This window comes from Chlamydotis macqueenii, chromosome 4, assembly GCF_036417535.1.
Source record: "Chlamydotis macqueenii isolate bChlMac1 chromosome 4, bChlMac1.mat, whole genome shotgun sequence".
Classification (NCBI taxonomy): Eukaryota; Metazoa; Chordata; class Aves; order Otidiformes; family Otididae; genus Chlamydotis; species Chlamydotis macqueenii.
Window position 1 is genome coordinate 58,786,787 of NC_141559.1, and position 23,965 is coordinate 58,810,751.

At 38.7% G+C, this 23,965-nt stretch overlaps 2 protein-coding genes across 20 annotated transcripts in view; one reads left to right on the forward strand and one right to left on the reverse strand.

Annotated features, from left to right (window-relative positions):
* APBB2 (amyloid beta precursor protein binding family B member 2) overlaps positions 1-5,015 on the forward strand; it is a 193,921-nt gene extending 188,906 nt beyond the window's left edge. For all 19 annotated transcript variants that reach the window (XM_086746723.1, XM_086746729.1, XM_086746726.1 and 16 more), the window contains one exon: positions 350-5,015. In XM_086746723.1, the coding sequence (XP_086602849.1) occupies positions 350-517 (168 nt within the window). In that variant the 3' untranslated portion in view covers positions 518-5,015. The remainder of the gene's footprint in view (positions 1-349) is intronic.
* Positions 5,016-6,809: 1,794 nt separating this feature from the next.
* Positions 6,810-23,119, reverse strand: NSUN7 (NOP2/Sun RNA methyltransferase family member 7). Its single transcript, XM_086747677.1, has 11 exons — positions 22,810-23,119; positions 22,375-22,433; positions 19,989-20,119; positions 18,930-19,082; positions 17,460-17,643; positions 14,548-14,758; positions 13,754-13,897; positions 12,901-13,002; positions 12,242-12,359; positions 8,784-8,901; positions 6,810-7,352 (listed from the first exon to the last, which is right to left on the reverse strand). The coding sequence occupies exons 1-11, from the start codon at positions 23,117-23,119 to the stop codon at positions 6,810-6,812; spliced, it is 2,073 nt and encodes a 690-aa protein (XP_086603803.1).
* Between the last annotated feature and the right edge of the window lie 846 nt (positions 23,120-23,965).

The window sequence follows — 23,965 nt, forward strand, 5'->3', positions numbered from 1 at the left end:
CTACACAAGTTATCGAATGCTGCCAAAACATTTTACTCGGAGTTGTGTTATACAACCCGGTGACAACGTGTTGAAAATCATCCTTGTTCAAGAATAGCTGAACCCAGAAAACTTATTTTTCAGTTTTCAAAAGGCTGTTTATTTCATTTGATATCTGTCATGTGCTAATGATAAGTTTCTGCCCATAGATTGACAGACCAGTGTCCCATTAGCTTCAGTTGGGCTGTTTGTCACTGCCAAAATGGAGGCTTGACTATATTTCATGAGAAAGTATTAAAAGTGTATTTAAAGTGCTCTGTGAAAGTGTTGGATGCAGTAAGGATTGCAGGATGCTTTTGCTTTGTTGCAGTTACGGTATCAGAAGTGCTTGGTAGCCAGACCTCCTTCCCAGAAAGTTCGACCGCCCCCACCTCCTGCAGACTCGGTGACTAGAAGAGTTACAACTAATGTAAAAAGAGGAGTGTTGTCCCTCATTGACACTTTGAAACAGAAACGCCCCGTTACTGAGATGCCATAGCTGCGTAAGAGAGAAGATTCTCCTAACGTTTAACTGAAGATAACAGTAGCTACACTAAGGAAAATGAACTGATGATGTCTGGCCTTCCATTTCCAGTTGCTGATGCTTTGTCTTCAGAGAATTTACCCTTATCAAAACAATGTTAGACAAGCATGTTCTCTCATTCTTGCCACCATCGTGTGATATGAAAAGAAGCATGAGTAATTTTTTTGCTGTCAGTGAGTTACATCATGAGCAATGGAAGGTCTGTTTGATTGTAAATACATGAACATTACCTAAACCCACACAAAAAAAAAGAATATGGCCACGTCCCTCCCAGTGAACTCGTGCTAAAGTCCTTGGAGTGAATGATGCCTGAGTTGGTAGTTTCACCGTCTTGAGCTGGATTTGTCACAAACCAATCTTAAATCCTACAGCACCTTGCTCTGTTTTCAACACTGGAGTAGGTACCAAGTATTAGCTACCGTTGAATTACTGTAGATTAAATACCAAGTTGTTTTTTTTCTACAGAACTGCACCTGTTAGTTTTAAATTTTTTGTCAGCATTGGCCCAGCAACCACTTTAACATCTCTCTGATGTGCTTTTCAATCACGGTGTCATTATTTCAGCTCCTGGTTATACATTATGGTCTTAGAGAAGAATGTTTAATACGAAACTGATGCTGAAAAATCCAGAAGTGTTTTCAGTAGTTGAGTTGCAGGGTGATCCACTGAAGCTTTTTGGCTTTAAACATACAAATGCAACTGTTGGCTGTTAAATTTATTCTCCTAAATCTATCAGTAAATCATCAGAAATACCATTTGTTTCCTGCAGGGCTCAAACCAATCAGAGTCAGAAAGACCTGGTCAGTAATTTTATTGTCTTACAAACCTCACAGAGACTAAAATATCCCATACCTTTTCAATACAAGCGTTTGATGAAACGTTCAGTTCAGTGACTCATTGCACAATTTCCCCTTCCCCTCAGAGTTTGTTGCTGAATACTTAACACGCCACAAAAAGAACAATTATGTTTCTTGTTATTTACAAAATTCTGTGAAATTTCTTTTAGTGCTCTTGTGACAAAACAGGAAGAGAGTTGTTTTCTAACGGGATAGTGCTTCAGGTGATAGAACTTGATTTGAATGCTTTTGCTCCAAAGGCTTCATATGATTGCTTTGATTTGTATACGACTGCACACCCTGACAAAGCCCAGTATTGCCCCCTAAAATTGGACCTCAGCCTCATTTTCAAATGCAGTTCTGCATCTTGAGCCTCTCCCTTCTGTTTAGACCTGCAGGTTGGTACAAATTTTGGAAATGGAACATTAGAGATATTTTTAACTAGTGTTAAAAATGTTTTGCCGCTATTTATAGTTAATTTCCAAACTGTAACTGTCTCCCAAGTCTGCAAATCTGGTCATACTGTAATTTTAAAAGAACATTGGCAAGGTTGTTATTACAATAACTTTTTTTTATTCTTTTACTATGCAAGGGACTGTTAGAAACAAACTATTTTCTTTTTATTTCATTGTTTAAAGAAATTAATGGCAACACCTGGGCAAAGCAACTTAGGAACACAAGGGGAAAAGAATGATGATTCAAGATATTTCTGCATTGAAAAATGCAGAAAAATCATTAAGCTAAAGTCAGCGTGATATATGAGCAAGCGTCAGGTGAAGGCTAGCTAGGCAACTATTGTAATTAAATGTAGCTCTCTAGAATGCCCTCTGAAGACCTGATCTTCCTCCGATCTCAAATCTCTTTATGACCCTGATTCTGCACCCCAGGCACTGCAGCAATTGTTTCCCCTCCCGAGGCTCACGTTCCTGCTGCCTCCTTTGCAGCAGCTCTATTGCTTGTGCAGCTGGAGGAGACGTTGCTTATGCCAGGTGGGCAGGGAGAACTGGAGGTGAGGGGACGCAAACCAACCCACTCCTTTTACAGGAGCAGTGGTGTGAACTGACCGTGAAGCCAGATCCCAAAGCACGGGGATGGCAGCTTCCGTATGTGCTTGTTCAGTTTCTCACATGGATCCCAGTGACATCTGCTAGGAGCAGCGTCAAAACTCACTACCTGCCATGACTGGTATCAAAATGTGGTGGCTAACAACGTACCTTTAGGTAGAATCATGAAGTTAAGAGATAAATTTCCTTATTTGTCATCATGTGACTTTATTTTAAATTACAGAAAATACTTTGACAGTATCTTTTTAAAGTTCCAGCTGGAAACGCCAGGATTTGGGATTTACAACTGTTCTACAACAGGGCATTTTAAACAGCATCATTAAATTTTGTAGTTGCATCTGCACAGTGCTGATTCTCCCCAAGAGAGATCCGGACTCTCTTTAAACTAAACCCACGCTTGGCAAACAGCAGCGTAAAGGTTCTCCTGCGTGGGTGTTGTCAAGGCTGTGAACACCTGGTTAGCTCTCACCAGCAAAGCGTGCAGTTGCAGGGAGGCTGAGAAGAAGACAGAAAGGTATTTGAGAAGCCGTAGGTCACTTGCCAATAAATGTTTTAAGAGTTTTGTGTCTGTTTCCAAAATGTTGTTGATTTTGCCGACACTTAAGTAGCGTGCTTTATGGTCTGACTATACGTGGCCTTTTTGCTTCAGTAGAGCTCTTTATTCTCCAAAAGATTAAATGTGCACCCAGGTGTTTGCAGAATCAGAGCCTAATATTGCAAAGCCAATTATCCTTCGGGAAACAGAACGTTAAGACACTCTTTTTACCATGGCCAAAAAGTATGTATGGGGTACGTGTGTTTGAGCAACTGTCACTGTTCTAGTTGATGTTGTAGAACCCTTCAGTTACTTATGCATTTTTTTATAATTCCTAGTGTTTCTGTAGGCAGGCAGCCATGTTCACCATGCCTTGTATGTTGGATGTCATGTTTTAAATTAACCTGTTAAATACAGCTTAAATATTTTTATTTTATTTATTCTATTTTTACTGAAATATCCTGCATTATTATGTTGATGTACTGTCCTTACTGGACGCGCGCTTGTAACATTCTCCACTCTGTATACTGTAGGTTGCCTTCAAAAAGGCAGGCTTTGTAATTATTTGTAGTCACATTTTTATTGAAGTCTGTAGAAAACTCATGTAAAGCAACGCTAATTTCTTATTTTCTTTTCAATTCAAGTAGTGAGTTAGAGGTAAGTATCACATGTCAGTCATGTCATTAATACGCTCCCTTGCAGAAGCAAGGAGATTTATATTCACAGTCAACACCTAGAGATAAAAGCCTTTCTTTTGAAATCTGCAGTGCTGGCTGTAGGTTTTAATTAAGCCACGTACTATTTCATTTGAAGGGGAGCAAGGGGGTGCGGGAGATGTAAGGCTACAGAGGCCACCCCCAGGGTGGTGAAACAGGAATAGCAAAAATTGTGCGGAAGGGCACAGAATCCATTCACAGGGAAATGAGTTCTTAGTCACACGCTTGGTGTGCAGAGTCACCTGGACCGACTGAAACAGTGCCCTTTCCTGACAGAAGAGGAAAAGCTGTGGAGCGTCTACCAGCTTGTGCCACTTCTGGGCCACTAAGAGTTCTACATCCCTTTTCTTTGAATTTTATCAAGCATTTCATAGGTGACTTAACTAGGGATCTAAAGTTGTTAGTCAGTCACCCACGGAAAGGAGAACTTTCTTATTTCAACAGCCAATATGGGCTCAGCCTTTACAGCCTTACCATTAACCCCATTACTCCTTTCTTGGGCAGGTTAATTAGTACATTGCTACAACTTGTGCTGTACAGTCAGCAAAAGCAGGTTTGATTGATTTTAACAGCAGTGAGAAAGAAGGAAACAAACCCACTGTTTATTAGCAGAGCTCAGTCTTACGTAAAGCACCCGATGGACATGGAAAAGGACAGTTCTCCCTGCTGTTGACCACTTTTCCACACTTAAATGTAATCTGTTCTGAGAATAAATTTAGCTGCGTAAAATTATTGTCTCAACTGTTACTGGTCCATGAAACTGGAAAATTATTTCTTTTGTTCCAAATTGTGGTTGAGGGGAGGGAAGAGCATACTGGTTGTTTAGAGGCAGTAGCAGTACAATGGACACCTCTGCATCTGGAAAGCTGAATGAACAGTTTCTAGTTGAAAATTACACATACGTAACTGCTCTAAAGAGAATCAGTTACATAAGAGACAGTTTTACTGTAAAAAGTAATCACGTGTTCAACTGAGCGTACAGGCTTCTACCTGCAAGCCAGCTGAAGTCAGTCCCAGATGTTGCCAGCGTGTGATGTTCGGTGTGTACAAAGTAAGCTGGTGACCTGCAGAGTCAAAATCTTCACTACCAGCTCTTCGATGCTCTCAGTGAGACATCAAGACTCTAACAGGTTTAGCCTCCCTAACATTTCAGAAACCTAAACTCCTGAAAGCAAGATGAGGCCAACTGTGGGACATCATGTTGCGTATTGCATAAGTAGCCCAGAAATTCTATTGTCAGACACGCGTATGTTACTTTTCAAGTAATTTTAATTATGTTTAATAAATGAATGATACAGATTTTGATTTTAAAAAATAGTTTAGTTCTTTAACTGCAGAATCTCTACATTTACTTTTAGCATTTAACAACCATATTGAAAAAATCTCAGATCTCCGTACTGTACATTCCTTTTATCTAACATGTAGAATCTCTCCTCCTGCAAGCTGGTTTTGAAATAAAATAGGGATTTTTTTTTTCAGTTCTACACATTGCATGCACACAGGTCTGGATCTGTCCTTACAGATCTGTTCAGAAGAGAGCACAGTTCATCCTTTTATTGGAACAGGTCAGGAGCATGGGTTACTCACGGGGATATAAAGCAGGTGAGTGATGCCTTTGAATAGGACAAGTGGCTGAGATTAAAATGCAAAAATACATTTTTACAGATTCAATGAAGCAATGATATTTATCTGATGAACAAGAGCCTGCTGTCTACACTGCTGCTGTAGTATCATTCACATCCTTTCTTCTAGAGGTAGAGCTGATCCAACTGTATTGACTGGTGTGAGTGGAGAAAAATAGAGCTGTTAAAACATTTTCTCTGGATGAGTCTAAATCCACTCAGGTGTGCATCACGTAGGTTAAGATTCCATACCGTATTGTCAACACTACTGGCACCACTCTTACCAAACCCATTAAATGATTGCCTAGGAGAAAACTTCTCTTAAGGGCCACAGATACCTTTGCCCTTCTATGTTGCTGTGCTGTCTTTGTTTCATTTCTGCAACAGCATAACCTAAATAAATACAACTGTTGAGGTTCGTCTTACAGTCATTCCATCGTTGTTCGCCATTTTCCTTCTGTATGCTGTCAATGTTTAATACTACATCAGATTGTTTTAAAAGTATCTCTGCATCCCTTTTTTCCTCTGCTCAGATTGTAAAACAATTACAGATATTTTACAGTTATTTTATTTTATATTTACTAGCAAGAGGGAGCGGGTTGGAAGCCCACAGCTGTTTTCAAAGAAAGACAAACTACTGTGTGTTCAGTCATTATTCAGCTGCCTAGCAGTAACATTCATAAAAATAACTTATTTTGACAGTAGCAGCACTTTTCAACTAAGAACTGCTTGGGTTAAGAAAGCTGGTGAAACGCAGTTACGAGCCATGACATCAGGATGACAATTCAATAATTTTATAGTTAAAATATCTAGTTTTCATTGTTAATATTTTGGAGCACACCTGAGTAGAAGCCAAGGGAGTAAGTACTAGAAAGCTTGTGCATGGGCTTTAGTGTACTTTGCCAGTTGCCCATACAAAAGTTCCCATCTACTTTTAGAAATGAAGGTGAACAAACTGGCTCACTGTGCAAGACTTAGTTTCCACGTGTCACAGTCTGAACGCTTAACTCACAAAAACAGTACCTAGCAGTTGTGAAGAAGTCACTTACAAAATGCAGTCTCAATTTAAATAAATTAATTTGAAATTGAGTATTCCTGCAGATCCATCCAGGTCATGGGGCTGGGGGGGAAATGTATGTTTTTAACTTGTCGCTGCAAAGCAGACAGCAAGAAGCTACAGTTTTTCCACCTCACTGCCCCCACAGTGTATCAGCATTATGCAGCTGAGCTCAATTCACTTTAAAGTGTGATTACTGGTTTAAAAATTATCATCTAACGTGGACATTTCTATGCAAATATCCCATAATAGATCTCTTCCCCACAGCAAGATTATACTGCATAAAGGTATATGGAAATCTAAGTGTATTGATTAATACAGACAGGCATCTTTGCCTTCTTTATAAAGGCAGGGAGAGAGTTTGAAGATTCTTACAGCCAAGGTTGAGGCTGCCTAAGCACAGCTGGTTTGCCCGCTTTAGCCCGTAGTGGTGGAACCCTTTGCTCCAGTCCAACGATTTGACGACATCCAGGGTTTGTTTCCTTCCGAACTTAGAGATGCTGTTTCCACTTGAGGCAAAATAATTTCTGCAGGCTTCAATACAACCCTCTTACATTCTGCACGTGCCTTTCTAGCCCACGGCTGTCTGTCACACGCCTTACCCGCAGCTGACAGAGCAGATCTGTGCCTCTGCTTGGGCAGAGTTCTTGGGCCTGAAACAGGGTGGATGGGTTTCTTCAACTGAACACGCCTCTTTGCTCGGTTCACGTTCTTTTGCTGTATGTTACCGACTGCTTTAGATGTGGAAACTTCAGCCTTAATGGTTGATACAGTTTGATGGCGAAGGAACCCTGCAGTCTTTGGCTCTGTGCCACTACCAGTAACGTTACGTCTGCGTTGTGTCACTTTCTGCTTTTTCTTCTCTTCCTTTGGTTTTTCTGCAACAGTGCTGTCTAGCAGTCCTTTTGCTGCAGCACGAGCCAAAATGCCTTTAGCAGACACATTTTCAGAAGAATCTTTCTGAAAATTTCAAAGAAGACAACAATGACTCTAAGCCACAACACAAAGCTGCAAACTCAACGCTTTAATCTCAGCTTCCTCAGAACTTACTCCACAATAAAACTATGGCTGAATCTAGCAGAAAGACTTAAGTCACGTGTGATAAATGTTAACCAAACTATTTATTCCAGAAATTAAGAATGTGACTGTTGTGACAAGTGGTATCGGCATTTGCTCTTCAGAGACTTTGCCCTCAACAGGCACAAAGAGGGGAAACCGAATTCTGGATCTTGTACTACACCTTGCCCACAGTGACTTCTCTGTAACATGTCTGTAATAACACACATATATATACATATATATAAAAGTGTGTGTATCAGAAATAGTTTAGATTATACTTATAAGTACAATTTTTCTGCCTTGCAGAAAATGTTTACTCCAGAATCACCTAAAAATTGGCCGCAGGAATAACTGCTTCAGTGTATTAGAATCTGACTGCAAAATGATTCAAATCAACTACCTGAAACAAAAATGTTTCTTTCTCTGCAAGGAGACAATATGGTAGACAGATGTACACAGTATGATTAGCTAAAACTTATTAGCTCAGGGAGCCAAGTTAAAAAAATATTTTACACTGAAAAGGAAGAGTTTGGTAACAGATAACTTGAAAGGCTTTTCATGTATGATTCTCTTACTTTTAGTGAAATCTTCTCATTTCCCCCAGGACACAAGCTGCTTTCAAGCACTGTAATTGCAGTATGACAGAAAGTGGTACAAATAACCAAATAAGATGTCATATCTTTAATTTTCAATGAAATTCTAATTAACTCCCTCCTTCCTCTTTTGGTGAAAAAAGTCCTACTTTTCTCAGACACAAGAGGAAAATGTTGATGCTCAGAGATACAAACTAGCCCTTTAAGGCCTCTCCTCAGGAATCATGCCAAGACTTTTCCATTTACTCAGCAAAAGCCCCCTGCCTTTCAAGCCAGATTTGCATATGCCTTAGTTTTGGAAGAAAAAATATTCATACCTATTTTACTCAAATTATAATTAAGTCTTAATCCCTACGGGTAACACTAGATACTGGAAAATCTTAGTGACGTATATAGACATAACAAATAACTTTACCAGATGCCATTTATCATGACTCTAATCGAGCTGTGATAGTTCATTCCAAGGTGTGACAGCAACAACGTGCTTCCTCTAGATGTTCCTAGCACAGACTGTAGATCAAGAGACTTCTCCAGAAGAAAAGGCACAAGTTGGAAAACTGTGCTCAGCACAGAACTCTACAAGTGGCACATTTTAACTGCTCACCAATTCTTTGTTCTTAAGACAACTAAAAAACAGCCAAGAAGTTTTTCTAAATGTTCCATTTCATATATTATTTTGGGAAAATGGCAATAATCTTTTTCTGTGAAGTGTTTTTAAATGGTAGTTTTCTAGGCTTACCTCTTTTGCTAGAATAGCTAGAAAGCAGCCACTGGAAATTTCTGATGGCTCAATTTTGAAAAAAAGTTCAGTGAAAGCCTCTGAATTGGAGCAAGCAGAAAAAGCAGGAGGAATAAGCCTGTAAAAAAAAAAAACAAATTACCAGAAAATAATATTTAAGGATATAAAATGAAATAAACAAGGATGTATGAAAATTAACTTCCAACTTATGTATTTCAATGACAGTCTTATAGACTAGTATCGTCATTTTTTAAAAAATGTGACTCAAAAAGACATGAGGAATCATCTTTTTAGAATTGTTTTTTTCATTTTTTCCAACAATTCCCATTTAATTTTTTCCAATAACTAAGCATATTAACCACCAGATAATAAATACCTATGAACATAATAACTATGTTCTTTCTCAGGTCTGCAATCAGTGGATTATCAAGTTGTCCGTGAAGCTGGGGGATGCTCTGAAAACACTAAGAACTACACACAAATTGCAGACGTGTTGGCTTTGAGTTATTAAGTATATGCTTCTAATAAATATATATGCTAAAAATCTTAGGTTAGAAAAATCCGCCTGTTTGTAACAACTGAGTGCTGTTTTTTCAAACTGACAGTTTTGCAATGCATCAGTGAGCAAGGAAGAACAAGCCTTTTCTCTTGTTCTCCCTGTGTTCCAGAGATCCCTAGCTGTCACAAACAGCTCTCAAGGACCTGGATCAAAAGGCTGCTAAACTAGTACTAAGGTGGTTCAGCACAGAAAAATGCTATCAAGATGTCCATATGCAGCTATCACCCTCTCCTCTTTGCGCTGCTGAGGACTGTAAGATACAGCCTCTCCTCAGGGCTCCACTGATCCTGACACAGAGCTTTTTCAAAGACAGTTACGGAGAAATGCATTCAATATTTGTAAGCAGTATCTTGATTTGGCTGGCTGGTGCATTTCTAATGGGAAGTCTGCAAAACTGTTTGTTCCCAAGTCTTCAGTATGTCCCTTGGAACTTGGTAAAACAGGCTCACAGCCTCCTTGCATTACTTGCATTACTAAATAAGACTATGTCCTCTGACACATTGGAGATTTTTCCTTTTAGATCTAGTCATTCAATGCAAAAAAAAAAGTTACCATCTTTATTTTTATTAATATATACAGATGACTGTTACCAAAAATTCCTTTAACAGATGGTCTGACTCTGAAAGTCGATGCAGAAATTAACTCAAATGTGATAGGCCAAGGGGAAATGCATGAAGGGTTTAGCGTCTCCTCTGTACGCACCTGTTCCCAGTGTGTACCCTTGCGTAAGGTAAAGCCGTTGTGATGAACTGTCACATCGTTAAGGTAAGCTCAGCTTAGACAGCGGGTACATGATTGAAATCACCTTTACAATTTTACAGCCCCAAGACCCATCTGCATGACCCCCAAACTCCAGCACAGTCTTGTTTTTGTTCAGCACCACAACAGCACTGCACAGCAATTCCAAAAGGTATAATACATATGCATATATGTATACATATGTACATATGTACATATGTATACATATGTAACAGTTTCCTGAAAGCTCTCCATTTTCTTGGAAAAGGAAATTCATATTAAGTAGATCTGTGATGATCACACAGGTTGTTTTATCAGTATAACTTGCCTCTCACAGCACTACTGTGCTGTGAACACAGGCTAGTAATTCTGCCACAGAAGTCTTCATCCTGTCCTGTGTTCTTTCAGTCAAATAAGTCAGCTAGTTAATTGTAAGGGAAGTGTGTACAAGGAACTGTCATAAGCAGTACCTGTATCTTAAACGGCTTAAGCTTTCATCTTAAGACAAGCATAATCACACTGTGTATTTTATCTATGGTGCTCTGTTACTGCTCTGTTCATGCTGGTTACCAGCAGCTTTACTGTAGCAAGAACTATGCATGAGAACATCCAAGACACATGCATGACAGTGAAGGAGGAACCAATTCTGGAATTGTCATTTATGAAGTTTAATCAGGCTTCAGTTATAAATTTGCTCAGGTCTGCAAAAATCCTAATGTCATTTTATTCTCCCTTTCTTACCATCTGAGATTGCCTTGTATTTTGAAAGTAAAAGTGTAATTTGGTGGTGTGACAAGTTTCATGATGTTTCTGCAAAACACTGAATAGATTTTGTTTTGGCTTTAGGGGAAGAGGGGTGTTTTAGAGAAGGGGGAATTTTTTTCTGGAAAAACTAAAGCTCTGAAAAAAAAATCAGAATTTTTAAAATATAAATTCTGTTTTATATATATCATGAATTTATGTATTATTTGTGTTCAAATAATTCAGAGACCATTATGTTCCAAGGTCCGCCTCATTCTCCCCATAGAGTAATAGCTGCACAGAGGTCAAGACATGACAGACTTCACAAAACTCCAAATCACAAAGGAAAACACAGTTTACAGCCAGAGTCCATAAATGCTTTTGGACTAGCATAGCATCACTGGCAAGACATACCCTGATTTCATCCTATTTAGCGAAAAATTTCAACCAGGCCGCTCTCTTCTATCAGTGATTTGCAAGAAAGATGCATTTTGCTGTACTGTATCTTAGCATTATGCATAATATACCTCTTTTTAAAATTCTTTAGACTGGCCCCAGTTAACATTTACCATTTAATTATGCTAAATTTCAATATACTGAATGATATCTTGAACCACAGTCCCTCTCCCCATGATCATCTAAGATAATGCAAAAATCTAAAAATACTGTATAACTCTCCTGTGCTTTTGGCAACATAAACTCTTCTAACCTGCATCCTGTAATCAGCTATTACATCTACGTGCAAGCAAGTGCCAACTGTTTGTATCAATCTACTGTCGCTGAAAGGATAAATCCAGAAAGCACCCATCAGTCTTTCAAAAATTGTTCCAGCTGACAGGGGTGACAGCTGACAGGTTTTGACTACACACAAAGCATACAACGCACACACTTTTTCATGTATGTATTTCTGTTTGTTATGATTGCACAGGATGTTCTCTATCTGTAACCTGAGCCCTCAGAAATCATTCATCTGAATACAGGGATAAGCACTCCTGCACCAGAGGTTCTTACTCTTCTATATTATTCTCACATTTTAAGACTTGCTTTCTTCTTCCTTTGAGACTGCAGCGGGAAGCTAAGAGTGTGCTAGCAAGTCCCCTGACTTCTAGTCTCTATTTTATCTTAAAGTAGCTTCATTCTCTGAATACCGACAGGACGGAAGCAATAGCTCTATCTGAAGCTCATCACAATGTTATTTCCGACCAGTCATGCTTTCCTTCCATCTCGATTTCAGTCGGGAACAAAACTACCAGATGAAAAAGTCAAGAGGATGCTACTTAGTACTCTCACAACATCAAAAGGAATGGAATGAGAGGCAGCAAAAAACTATTTTAAATATTAATCTAATGCAAGACACAGATTAGTTTAGGATAAGAATTATGCTACAATTTAAAGTCACACAAATCTACTCATCCCATACCTATATGGTTGTACTTTATTTCCTTCCACTCCAGATTCCAGTGCTTTTTTCACTACTAGTTCATTTTCTTCTGAGTAAATTGAACAAGTGCAGTAAACAATAGCTTGTACTTCGTTAACTACAAAACAGACAAACAAAGTTTTTCTACTGTTCAAATTCTTCATATACACAGTGGTTTACTAAGGACTGAAATCAGCATAAAAATAATGCTTGGATGTCATTTTTACCAATAAAATACATCCTCCTGCACACATTAGTATTCAATCTCTAGTGGTTTTCAATAATTAAAATATTTTAAAATATTTGCAGTTTTCAGTAGAAATTCAGGGCTGCATCCAATCTTTTCACACAGCTACCAAAGGAGGGGGGCAGAAAGTGGCAGCATGCAGATGGAGTCAGACTGCGTTTACAACTTTTCCGAAGTTGTAAAGTATGACCAAACCAGTGAGCCAGTTCTCTACAAAATGCTGAAGATTATTGTATTAATGGCTGGTGAATACTAGAACACAGATACAATTTTAAACTTAGGGGGGTTGGTTACACACTTACTGTTAAGTAATAGAGTAATCAGCGTATTTTTATTGATAGAAAAACTAACGGCAGTACAATGGAATTGATAGTACAAGGTGTTCCCGAAATCCAAGAGCTAGCACACTTACATTTCATTGCATGCATCAACTCATTCAGCTGCCTCTCAACAAGAACACACAGTTTATCCTCAGACACAGACCCTTCGAAAATGTCTCTCAGCAATCCTGCATCTAAATGCAAAGAGTTGTAAAGTTAGTAATGCAACTTGTGTTAGTGTCTTAAAATTCAGCTGTTTGCAGAAAATGCTTTGGTAACAGATCCAGTTATTACTAGTGCAGTGGGAAGGCAGGTTTTACAAATTACAGTACCAAGGAATACCTAAATGATTCTTCTTTCTCTCTTTTCTTGTAATTACTACTACCTCTTATTTGCTTCTATGTAATTAAAATTGTACAGTGAATAAACTTATACAAACTGTTACCAAAGCAATGTAATCAAGGGAAAATTGTATATACTCATTTGTATCTTGAAATACATTGTCTACCTATAGTCTTTTTACTTTAAAGGAAAGGCTATATACACTCTGTTCCCCAGAATAACCCTCAAACTTTCTACTATCGACTTGAAATTACCTTTACAAAATGCTCTTAATCCTGCGGTGCCACCTAGAAAGATTTTGTTTTCTTGTTGAGAATCCTAAGCTAGGCCAAATACATTCTTGCTCACTTTGTGTGGAAAAATCATCTGTGTAATTTATTTATACTCTTTTGTATTTCCATAGTAGCCTCCATGTATATTACACATTCAGAATTATGCAGGTTGTTTAATATACAAGCTTTATAGTAGTTAAAATAAAAATCTAACAGGAAGGGTATTTTATAAAGTGATACAATTCACTGAAGCAGCTACAACGTCCAGACCACAATACTTGAATACGATTTCTACCAGAAAGCATGAGCTAGCTATTGTGTCAAAGGTTACCTCCGTGTTCATTTACAATAAAGTCTATTGGATTGCCAACACCCAGCCCAGAACATTGTGGTAGCAGCAAAATAACTTTTGCCTTTTGAAGTCTCGGATCTGTTGGTCCAATCTCAGTAAAGTCTTCATGTAACAACTGAATATCTGAAAAAAGGGAAAAACTCAACACTTTTACATGCAAGCAAGCCTGCCTAATTTTACTGTGATAAAGGTGAAGAGAGAGTGGTGTTACAGAGACTTCTATAGACCTAGAGCCCGCCAGACCCAGGTCCTCCAAAGCTTGTCCCACTGATTTCAAGCAGACTGAAGGATTAGCTAGACCTTAGCTCTTCCACTGAAAAGATCAACAATGCGGTTCCAGAGTCTTGTTGCATTCTGTTCTGATCGTGTCCTCCAAGTAAACTCGACAAGTGCATGGGGTTTGGATTAACACTCTCAAAACAGCTGAAAATCAGCATGAAAGCAACAGCCAAGGCACCAAATAAATGGACCCCAAAGCTCCCAGCTACCAGCTATACCAATTGCTCTACAGGAACTACTTATACGGAAAAATTCACCCTGATATTTCAGGAGCCTTACATGTATGACATGGTTAATCTGAAACCTTTGATTAACTTGATTGTAGCTAAAAAGTTGTCAGTTCACCTTGTGACAAAAAAAAATAAGTTGTCACTGCCCTCCTCAAGTCCTACAAAAAGGGATCTCTGAATTCTGATAGAATTGTGCTATATTTATAGCTTTCACAAACATCTACATTACAATAGTTTATGCATACCAACTGTTTAAATACCTACTTTTACATTGCATGTGACTGAACAAGTTCCTCAGTTCTGCTGCTTTTGCTGAAGATTTCACGCCACAAACAAAAATTTGGGATATGCTGTCATTTATCAGCACTGACATATGGGCAATGGTCAGATGGGAACCCACGTGAGCCACTAAAATGTCGTCACCTGCACTCAACAGTGCCTGTGCAGAGTGTGCAGCAAGGCTGCGAGACTTATCCTACAAAATAACAGCACAAAAATTAAGTATGACCAACTAATTTGGTTTCTATGAATGCTAACCTTCTTTTACAAATCAGGAAAGTATTCAATTGTTTTCATGACAAGGGGGAAAGAAAGGAGGATAAAAACTACTCAAGGACAGCTGCTAATATAGAATTAAATAAAGTACAAACCCAAACATCTTATTAAGTCACTTAATAAATTTACATAATTCTAACTAATGCATAAGAAAGCGTAATACCTATATGCAAAAAGAATGCACGTGTGTATCATCCCCATATGGAAGAACTCTTAGCAAAAGCCAGCTCCAGAAAAGACAAACATAGGCCACAATATGCAAAACTATTCACATAGTTCTTGACAATAATTATAGGCGAAATGAAGCCCTTACAGATCAAAGACCAAGATTTTGCTGAAATTCAAATAACACAGAGGCCGATTTGAGTGCAGAAAGTACAGGGATCTCTCAACAAGAGTAAATGCTCTCATACTACAGTTGATGAAGAAAAAAAGAGATACATCAAACAGTATGTCCATCAAATTACTTTACAAGGCAAAGACTGAAGATATGGACCACAGGTACCATGCTTTGCACCAAATCTGGCAAGCACTGATGATGAAGGGACAGGGATATAAAAAAAAAAAACGCTAAACCTTTAAGTTTGCATCAATGTCTACGTATCCACAGCATTCAAGTACCACCCTACCCACCAGAGGGAGATGGGAGTTTTTGAGGGCTTTGTTTCGTCACTTTGAATATTCTTAAGTACCAATACTCAGCATTTGTTCCCATAACCTATGGGGCTGTCACATGTAGTTCTTTTCTGTAAGTCTTTGTCGTAGTTCAGCCTCAGTCGGGGCCAGACTACGCATTCTCACTCCCTCCACCTTCCAAGAGAACAGGGAGAGATAATACAAGAAAAAGGCTCGAGGCTGGAGATAAAGACAGGGAGAAATCCTTAAAGTTACCGTGATGGGCAAAACAGACTCGACTTCGGAAAAAACTATTCATTTATTACTAAAAACAGCAGGATGATGAGACAGAGAACAAGATAACCTCCCCTCACCCTTCCCTCTTCCTGGGCTTAACATTATCTCTACTACCTTCCCCGCCCGAGCGGCACAGGAGGGAAGAGGGAACGGCGGTTGCGGTCAGTCGTTGTTTTACACTGCTGCTTCATGGTCAGGGGAAGAACTCCTCACATTCCTCCCCTGCTCCAGCATGGGGTCCCTCCCACGGGCTGCACTCCTTCGTGAACTGCTCTGGCGTGGGTCATCTCTTCCACGGGGTGCAGTCCCTCCAGAACAGCTGCCCCAGCAGCTCCATGGGCCACAGCCTCCTTCAGGCATCTGCCTGCCCCAGTGTGGGGTCCTCCACGGGCTGCAGGTGGATCTCTGCTCCTCCACGGACTGCAGGGGGACAACCTGCTCCACCATGGTCATCACCACAGGCTGCAGGGGAATCTTGGCCAGGAGCCGCACTACTCCTCCCCCTCCTTCTTCACTGACCTTGGTGTCTGCAGCCGTTCCTCTCACAAGAAAAATTCTTCACAACAGACTGGCAGATACCTCTCAGGATCTCTTTACATCTCATTCATCTCTCATCTCCTCTCCACTTCTTGCAGCCAGGCTGGGCCAAGTTGGGCCCAGTCGGTCACCTGGCGAGAGGCCAGAGGGTGAGGCCTGCAAGGCCCATGAGGCCTGTGCCTCCCCCTCTCTGCCCCTGCTCAGCTCCTTCACATCTTCTCTTCCTTTTTCTTTTTTTCCTGTTTTCCCCTTCTTAAATACATTATCGCAGAGGCGTTATCACGGAACATTCTGCTACCAATTGGCTCGGCCTTGGCCAGCAGCAGGTCCACCCTAGGCCCAGCCAAGTCCACTGAACAAAGGAGAGTGACTTCTAGCAGTTTCCTACAGAAGCTGCCACCTTAGGCCCCCCCTCACTAAACAAAACCAGAACAGTCTTCCATTCAAAATATATATACTGAAACTGAATATTAAATTACTTTGTAAATTGGGTAAATAAATTTTGAGGCTAAAATTGCTAGAAAATACTAAGCATCAAGTGAAAATGCCCTTTAAAATGTTTCTGCTAAGCACTCAAGAATCATCAGACACTTCAGGTAATTTGTGGCTGTGTGGTGTTGCACAATTACTCCAATCCACTGCTCTACAACAGGAACCTCTGACTAATCTTGCCCAGAGAGCCTAATGACAGCAAGTCAGGAAAAAGACCAGTGGGACTTCTGGAGATTTAGGAACCACACTGCACAAAATACAACAAAATAAACTGCCATCACAAATACGCAGTTGAAAAGTAAGAGATATTCTAATATTAGCATACCATTATCTACTAACTGGAGGTAATGCCTATAGAGTTACACTGAAACTTTCCTCGCATTTTCAGAAGTGAGACTGCCTCTTTGACCCTTTTTTGTTTCAACAGTTTTAAGATTAAATTTAACATATTCTACTAACTTAATCATAGCTATCAATTATAAGCATTAACATTTACATGCTGAATTTAGTAAGTGAAACAGTTTCTAACCTTCTGATTATTAGAAATGTCCAAAACCTTATGCCAGTATGTTGCTGCCTGACTGATTCGATAGGACAGTGACATAACACATGACCTCATTCTAATGCAAAGTATTATCTCAGTTTGCGTGTCCTGTTACTCAAGGGTTATATCAACTCACCTGCAGTAAGAGTTTGCAATCTGCAAAAAGGTCTAAATTAAGCAGTTCTTCTTTCAGAGAGGAAGGAAAAACCAATACATCGTGGCAATGTCGGTCCATACAGTACGTATAACGGTTGAAGTCTGACACAGATTCAACTCTTGTGAATCCCTTCTGCTTCAAATCCCTGAAAACATCTTGAAGGCTGTTAACACACAACTCTGGCCATTAAATATACAAGTTACTTAAGCAATATAGTTCACATTGATTATATGGACTCTTGTCTTTCATTTTTTTAAAGATGTGTGTGTATATATAGATATATATTAAAAAAATAAATATGCAATATTCTCTAATGCAGGAGGGGAATTAACTCTATTTTAGGTATGTAAGTTCTGGTTTGAAACAATTAAGCTAGTAAGTCTGATAAAATAAATTAAGCAAGAGCTATGTCTCTCCAGAGGATGATTCAAAGCATCAAAACATAAATGTCCATGTGCTCAGGAGACACCGTAGCAAATTTACTGCTGGAATAGTTTTGTTCTTTCAATTGCTTTCAATTTAGCTCAGCTCAACAATGAATTTAATAGTTGATATCTGAAATAATCCTTGTGTAAATGTAATAAAGGCATAAATGCTGAGGTTTGCAATTCAAATATCATAAAGACTTAAAGGTATATACATCAAGACTGTTTAGTTGAAATGCAGTTTCAGACAGTGCAATAAGCTTATGTGGTACATTAAATGTAGGGTCAACGCAGCAGCTTTCAGGTCACTCTTAGTTAAGGGCTACAAAATCACAACCAGAGTAAGACACCTTCTCTATCTTGAAGAGCCTATAACCTAAGCACAGAACATTGGTCTAAGACAAGACTATGAAAACAAAATTATTGAAAACATGATAAAACAGATTACCTGTCTAACAAAAGAGACAATAAGATAACCTGGTATGGTTCATGTATCAGTTAGCACAGAACTGGGAACACCTCTGTTACATACATAGTAGCCCATCGAATATCAGGATTTGAAAAAGTGTATTTTTGTTTCAAGTCTACGCTGTCCTTACAGAACTAACACCAGCTTTAAGTATCGTATCTGTCTTAACACCCTTTGCCAAGGTTATGGCTTACACTAACATACTCACTGTTTAAGAAGTTTTCTCTTTCGCTATTTTTCACCACAGAGTTTACTCACCTATATAGATTTTCTAATTTTATTTCCTTATTTATTTGGTGAAAGACCCACACAAGCAATGGAATAGTAAGGTGAACTGTTTCACAACTTTGTTACAGTTTATGAACATTATTACTGCAATATATAAAAACTAAAACCAAACATAAGACAAAATCACTGGACTAAGCAGAATTTACTTATAAGAAACTTAAATTACTGGTAATAATATAACCTGGAAATTCTAAGACAAGTGTGTAGCAAACTATATCACTTAATATATCAAAACATCAATATTAGATGATACTTTAAAGATTTTACCTGATTTTAAATGTGTTTATCCAAACATATAAAGGTAAAGCAGAAGCCCTTTGTTCCTGCTTCCGTATGGTTTCTGGTAGAATGTATTCAATCGAACAAGCATCATGTTTGATGCGACACCTTGCTAGTGCAGCTGCCAACTTGGTCCTAAAACTACAAAATCATAACCAAAATTTAATAAGTTTTATAAATGTTTGCACTAGCCATTAACATGCAGTATTTCTATTACAATACTATCTTGCTCAGAAACTAAAACCAAAAGTGAGGTCTTATTTTGCAAGCTACTACGGAAAATACAGGTATAGGACATTTTCTTCTCAGACAAGGGTAGATGCACAGTACAGGAAAATGTCAGAGGAAATATTCCCAGTCTTTTCTTCTTACAAGCCTTATGCATAATCTTGATATGTGATAATTCAAAGAAAAAAAAACATTGCTCTGAGCTACTTCAGATGTCAAGATATATTACTTACTGCCCTCTAGGAATACCTTGCACTTATGATATTCGTAAACTCTTTGGGCTATTCTAAATCCAGCAGCAACACAATTTTGTCCAACAAATGCTTCTTGAGTTCATCTACAGACTGACAAAAGAAATACTTGAAGACTACTTAAAATATGTTTTACATATCCTCTTCTTTTGTTCTAATTGCTTACAATAATAAATATTTAACCAAGTTCCATAATAGAAGTATATAGAATATAAATAAATGGCTGTTATTCCACTCCATGACCTCTTGACTCTGATACACTCATATTTATGAACATTTACTGAGTATTTCACTTCTTTTCTAAAATTGGATGAAAAAAGTTTCAACAACTCCAAAATAAGATACCCTTTTCTAGCAAAATAATCCACAATATAAAGATGGTTTGTTAGCTGTATTTCTCTTAACTATAGGAATATGAAGGTTTCCCTTCACAGTAGGTTCTTATTAAAAACAAAAACAAAGCCCACAAAATTTGAAGCTGAAAGACATCTGTAGTATTGACAATTATTAAAAAAGGCACCGTATTTCTGCTAAAACATATCAACAAAAAAGTTCTTAGCATGTATACCTGTACAGATAACGCTCTATTTTCTGAACTTCTGCTACAGGTTCCTCGTCATCAAAAATATCTCGTGCTCGAAATTTTCGGTCTTGTAGGTCATAGAGCATCACAACAAGCAAACTGGTTAAATCATCTGGCTGCAACAGAAAAGCAATTGGATGGAGAAAGTAACACAAAGCATGCCTTACTTCTGCAAAAAGACGCATGCCAAACAGCAGTCTTCCATCTAACGGGCATTAAAACCTCCAATGAAATACTTATTTGTGAGAATATGAAAATAATTCCTCATGGAGAGTTAGTAAAGCACTGAAGAATCCTTTAAAAACTCAAACTATCTGGACTTGTGCAAAGCATTTGACACTGTCCTGCACCAAATCCTCGTCTCTAAACTGAGGAGACGTAGATTTGATGGACGAACCAGTCCGTGGATAAGGATTTGGCTGGATAGTCACACTCAAAGAATTGCAGTCAACAGCTCAATGTCCAAGTGGAGATCGGTGACAAGTAGCGTTCCTCAGGTGTTGCTGTTTAACATCTTTTGTCAGCGACGTGGGCAGTAGGATGGAGTGCACCCTCAGCAAGTTTGCCAACGACACCAAGCTGTGTGGTAGGGTCAACACACTGGAGGGGAGGGATGCCATCCAGAGGGACCCTGATAGGCTTGAGAGGTGGGTCCATGTAAACCTCATGAAGTTCAACCAGGCCAAGTGCAAGGTGCTGCACCTGGGTTGCGGCAATTCCAGGCACAAATACAGGCTGGGGAGAAAATGGATTGAGAGCAGCCCTGAGGAGAAGGACTTGGGAGTACTGGTGGATGAGAAGCTCAACATGAGTGGACAATGTGTGCTTGCAGCCCAGAAAGCCAACCGCATCCTGGGCTGCATCAAAAGAAGCGTGGCCAGCAGGTCGAAGGAAGTGATTCTGCCCATCTACTCCACTCTTGTGAGACCCCACCTGGAGTACTGCGTCCAGCTTTGGGGCTCCCAACATAAGAAGGACATGGACCTATTGGAGTGAGTCCAGAGGAGGGCCATGAAGGTGATCAGAGGGCTAGAGCACCTCTCCTATGAGGACAGGCTGAGAGAGTTGGAGCTGTTCAACCTGAAGAAGAGAAGGCTCCAGGGAGTCTTCCCGTACCTAAAGAAAGCCAGAGAGGGACTTTTGACAAGGGCATGTAGTGATAGGGCAAGGATAGGGCAGCCAGGCTTTAAACTGGAAGAGAGCAGACTTAGGTTAGATATAAGGAAGAAATTCTTTCCTATGAGGGTGCTGAGGTACTGGAATAGGCTGCCCAGAGAAGTTGTGGATGCCCCATCCCTGGAAGTGTTCAAGGCCACATTGGACGGGGCTTCAAGCAACCTGGTCTAGTGGAAGGTGCCCCTGTTCATTGCAAGGGTGTTGGAACTAGATGATCTTTAAGGTCCCTTCCAACCCAAACCACTCTATGATTCTATGAAATACACCACTTAAAGTTACTTAGCTTATCAAAATTAAAAACATTCCTCATAAACACAGATAATATACTACATCTTAAGAACTTATAATGTTACTAGAATTTAAACTTTTATTTTCTCTTCATAAAGTATTCCTTGAATAGCTAGCTATCAATTTGTCTCTTGTGGGATTCTTCAGTATGCAACAACCGATTAGCTCAGTTATAATAACAATTCCACAGTTGGGACATATGTAAAATCTCCTTCTCCTGTCTAAATGTTTAAAACAGGGAGCATCTCCTTCTTAGGGACAGTAACTAACAGCACTTCAGTTATTCTTGTCTATCTCTTTTCATTAAATTCTTACAGTTCTTATGTCTTTAAAAATTCTAACATTCTCAGAAATATGACTGAAATTTGCTAGAAAACTGAAGTTATTAGGGAAATACAACCAAACACAAAAAGTTACCACATAAGTCTCATTTCCTTACAAAAACAACAAAACATGGGTTCAATGCATTCTTTTGCCTGATGGGGTTCACTCCACACTTTCCAACTCCCAGAGACAAGAAGGGAACATTACTTTTTTCCCCACTCATAAGGGGACACAGCAGGGAAGGAAAGCTCATGAACATGGACTGGCTCATGGAGAACATCACTGAGCAAGTATTACACTGCAGTAAGCATTATAGTTCACTCTCCTACCTTCTTTCTTTAAAGATTTTGATTCCCAGCCGTAAGATGCAACAGGAATCTCATAAACAGCTTATCTGGTACCCTGGAGATTGATGCTTTAGAGAACTAACTAAAAAGAATAACAATATTTCAGTCTCGGGCTACCATATAGTTCAAAACAACAAAAGTTGTTTAGAAGAATGTTGCAGAATCCTCAGAAAAGATTCTAACTACATCAACTCAGGAAATATAAAATTCATTTCCTCACTAAAATGTTCACTTACTATTGACTGGCATGGGTAAACACAACTATCTAACAATATTTCTTCCAGAAGATCTTGATCTGCAAAAAAATAAAATATTGACATGTTATGCTATGAAATCTACAAGATTCTATGGACGAGAAAGAAAAACTTCTAAATCACTAAAAGGAAAAAACTGAAAGTTTAAAGGTAATGAAAATTAAGGGCAAATTCAATCACAAACAGTAGCAACTCTAAATAAGTATAATTCCTTTACATGAAAAAGCATAAAGTTTAAATGTTTCATTTCACAAAATGCTAACACTTAGATATATTTAAATAATTTGAGGGATATGAGCAGTCTAGTAGAGGTTTCCCAGATCTCTCCCGTCAGGCAGAAACTAAACACTTTGGTTTTCCATACTTCCTCTGCTGCAACATTTCTGTTGGCAATTCCTGGAAAAGTTTTGTACTTACATTTTAGAGCATTGAAAGCCAGTTCATAAGATACACGCTGGGAATGCTCGTCTTTAAAAGTCAGCATGGGAGATACTGAGTCATCACCATACCGCACCAACATTCTATCAGTACGCTTTTCAGAATGAATGCCTTGAAAAATCTTAGCTGCGTTTATGTATACGGAGTCGTGATAGCCATTCTTCTCAATCAGAGTCCTTGTTCTTTTTTCAACAGATTCCTTTCCAGCTGAAATCATTTCACTCAAGTCTGAAATATCATCTATAACATCCTCATGTAAAGACACCAAGTTACTTTTAGAACTCTGCATTTTTCCAGTTGGTGATTGTGTCAGTGCAAGTCACAATCCTGCTGCCTCTGCAAAAAACCAAAGTTTGTACTGAATTATGAAATTTTCTTTCACTAGAATACATCTTCCCCTTCATTTTCAGGTTTCCAATATAATTTATTTTCTTTTTTAGGCTCTAATCCTGCAAATACATATATCATCTATACTCCTACACATCTATCATCTTACATACAGTAGAAAAGAATTTATAATAGTTTTCTTACCTTATTTATTTTCACTAACGCAGATACAAAGACTGGTTACTTGTTTCAAAGGCCAATGCTTTACAATAAATGATCCTAAACAGACTATATGCAGCGATTTGATTCTCTGTGTCTAATAAGAAGGATTTTCATTGCAGACAGAACAGTATCTCTTACTAGGAATTCTCCTTTAATAAAAAGACACTAAAGAAATTTCAAATCAGCCATTGTCTCTTCCATACAAGAACCATCTTGAAAAGAGTTGCAGTGAATTCCACATTCTTGTCCACTGAACTGCATATCTGTTCCTAAAAATGGATAACAGAGATCACCTAAGTGTTACTGTATTTAATATATTACCTAAGCAGCACAATTTTAAATGCAGGAAATACATTCTGACAGTCTCTGAAGATATTATCCAACTCTTCATAAGCCCCTGTGCATTTCTTAAATTTTCTATACACCTTACATAAACAATAAAAGAAAAATTATCTTCCCCAGAGGTGGAATAGGGCTTCAAGAAAAAGAAAAGTAAAAAGCTCCAGTGTTAGCTGAATCCAAAAATATGCTTAAGTTCCACATAAAACCTAGTTAAAGTTTATCTATCACAGTGCTTGGATTTACC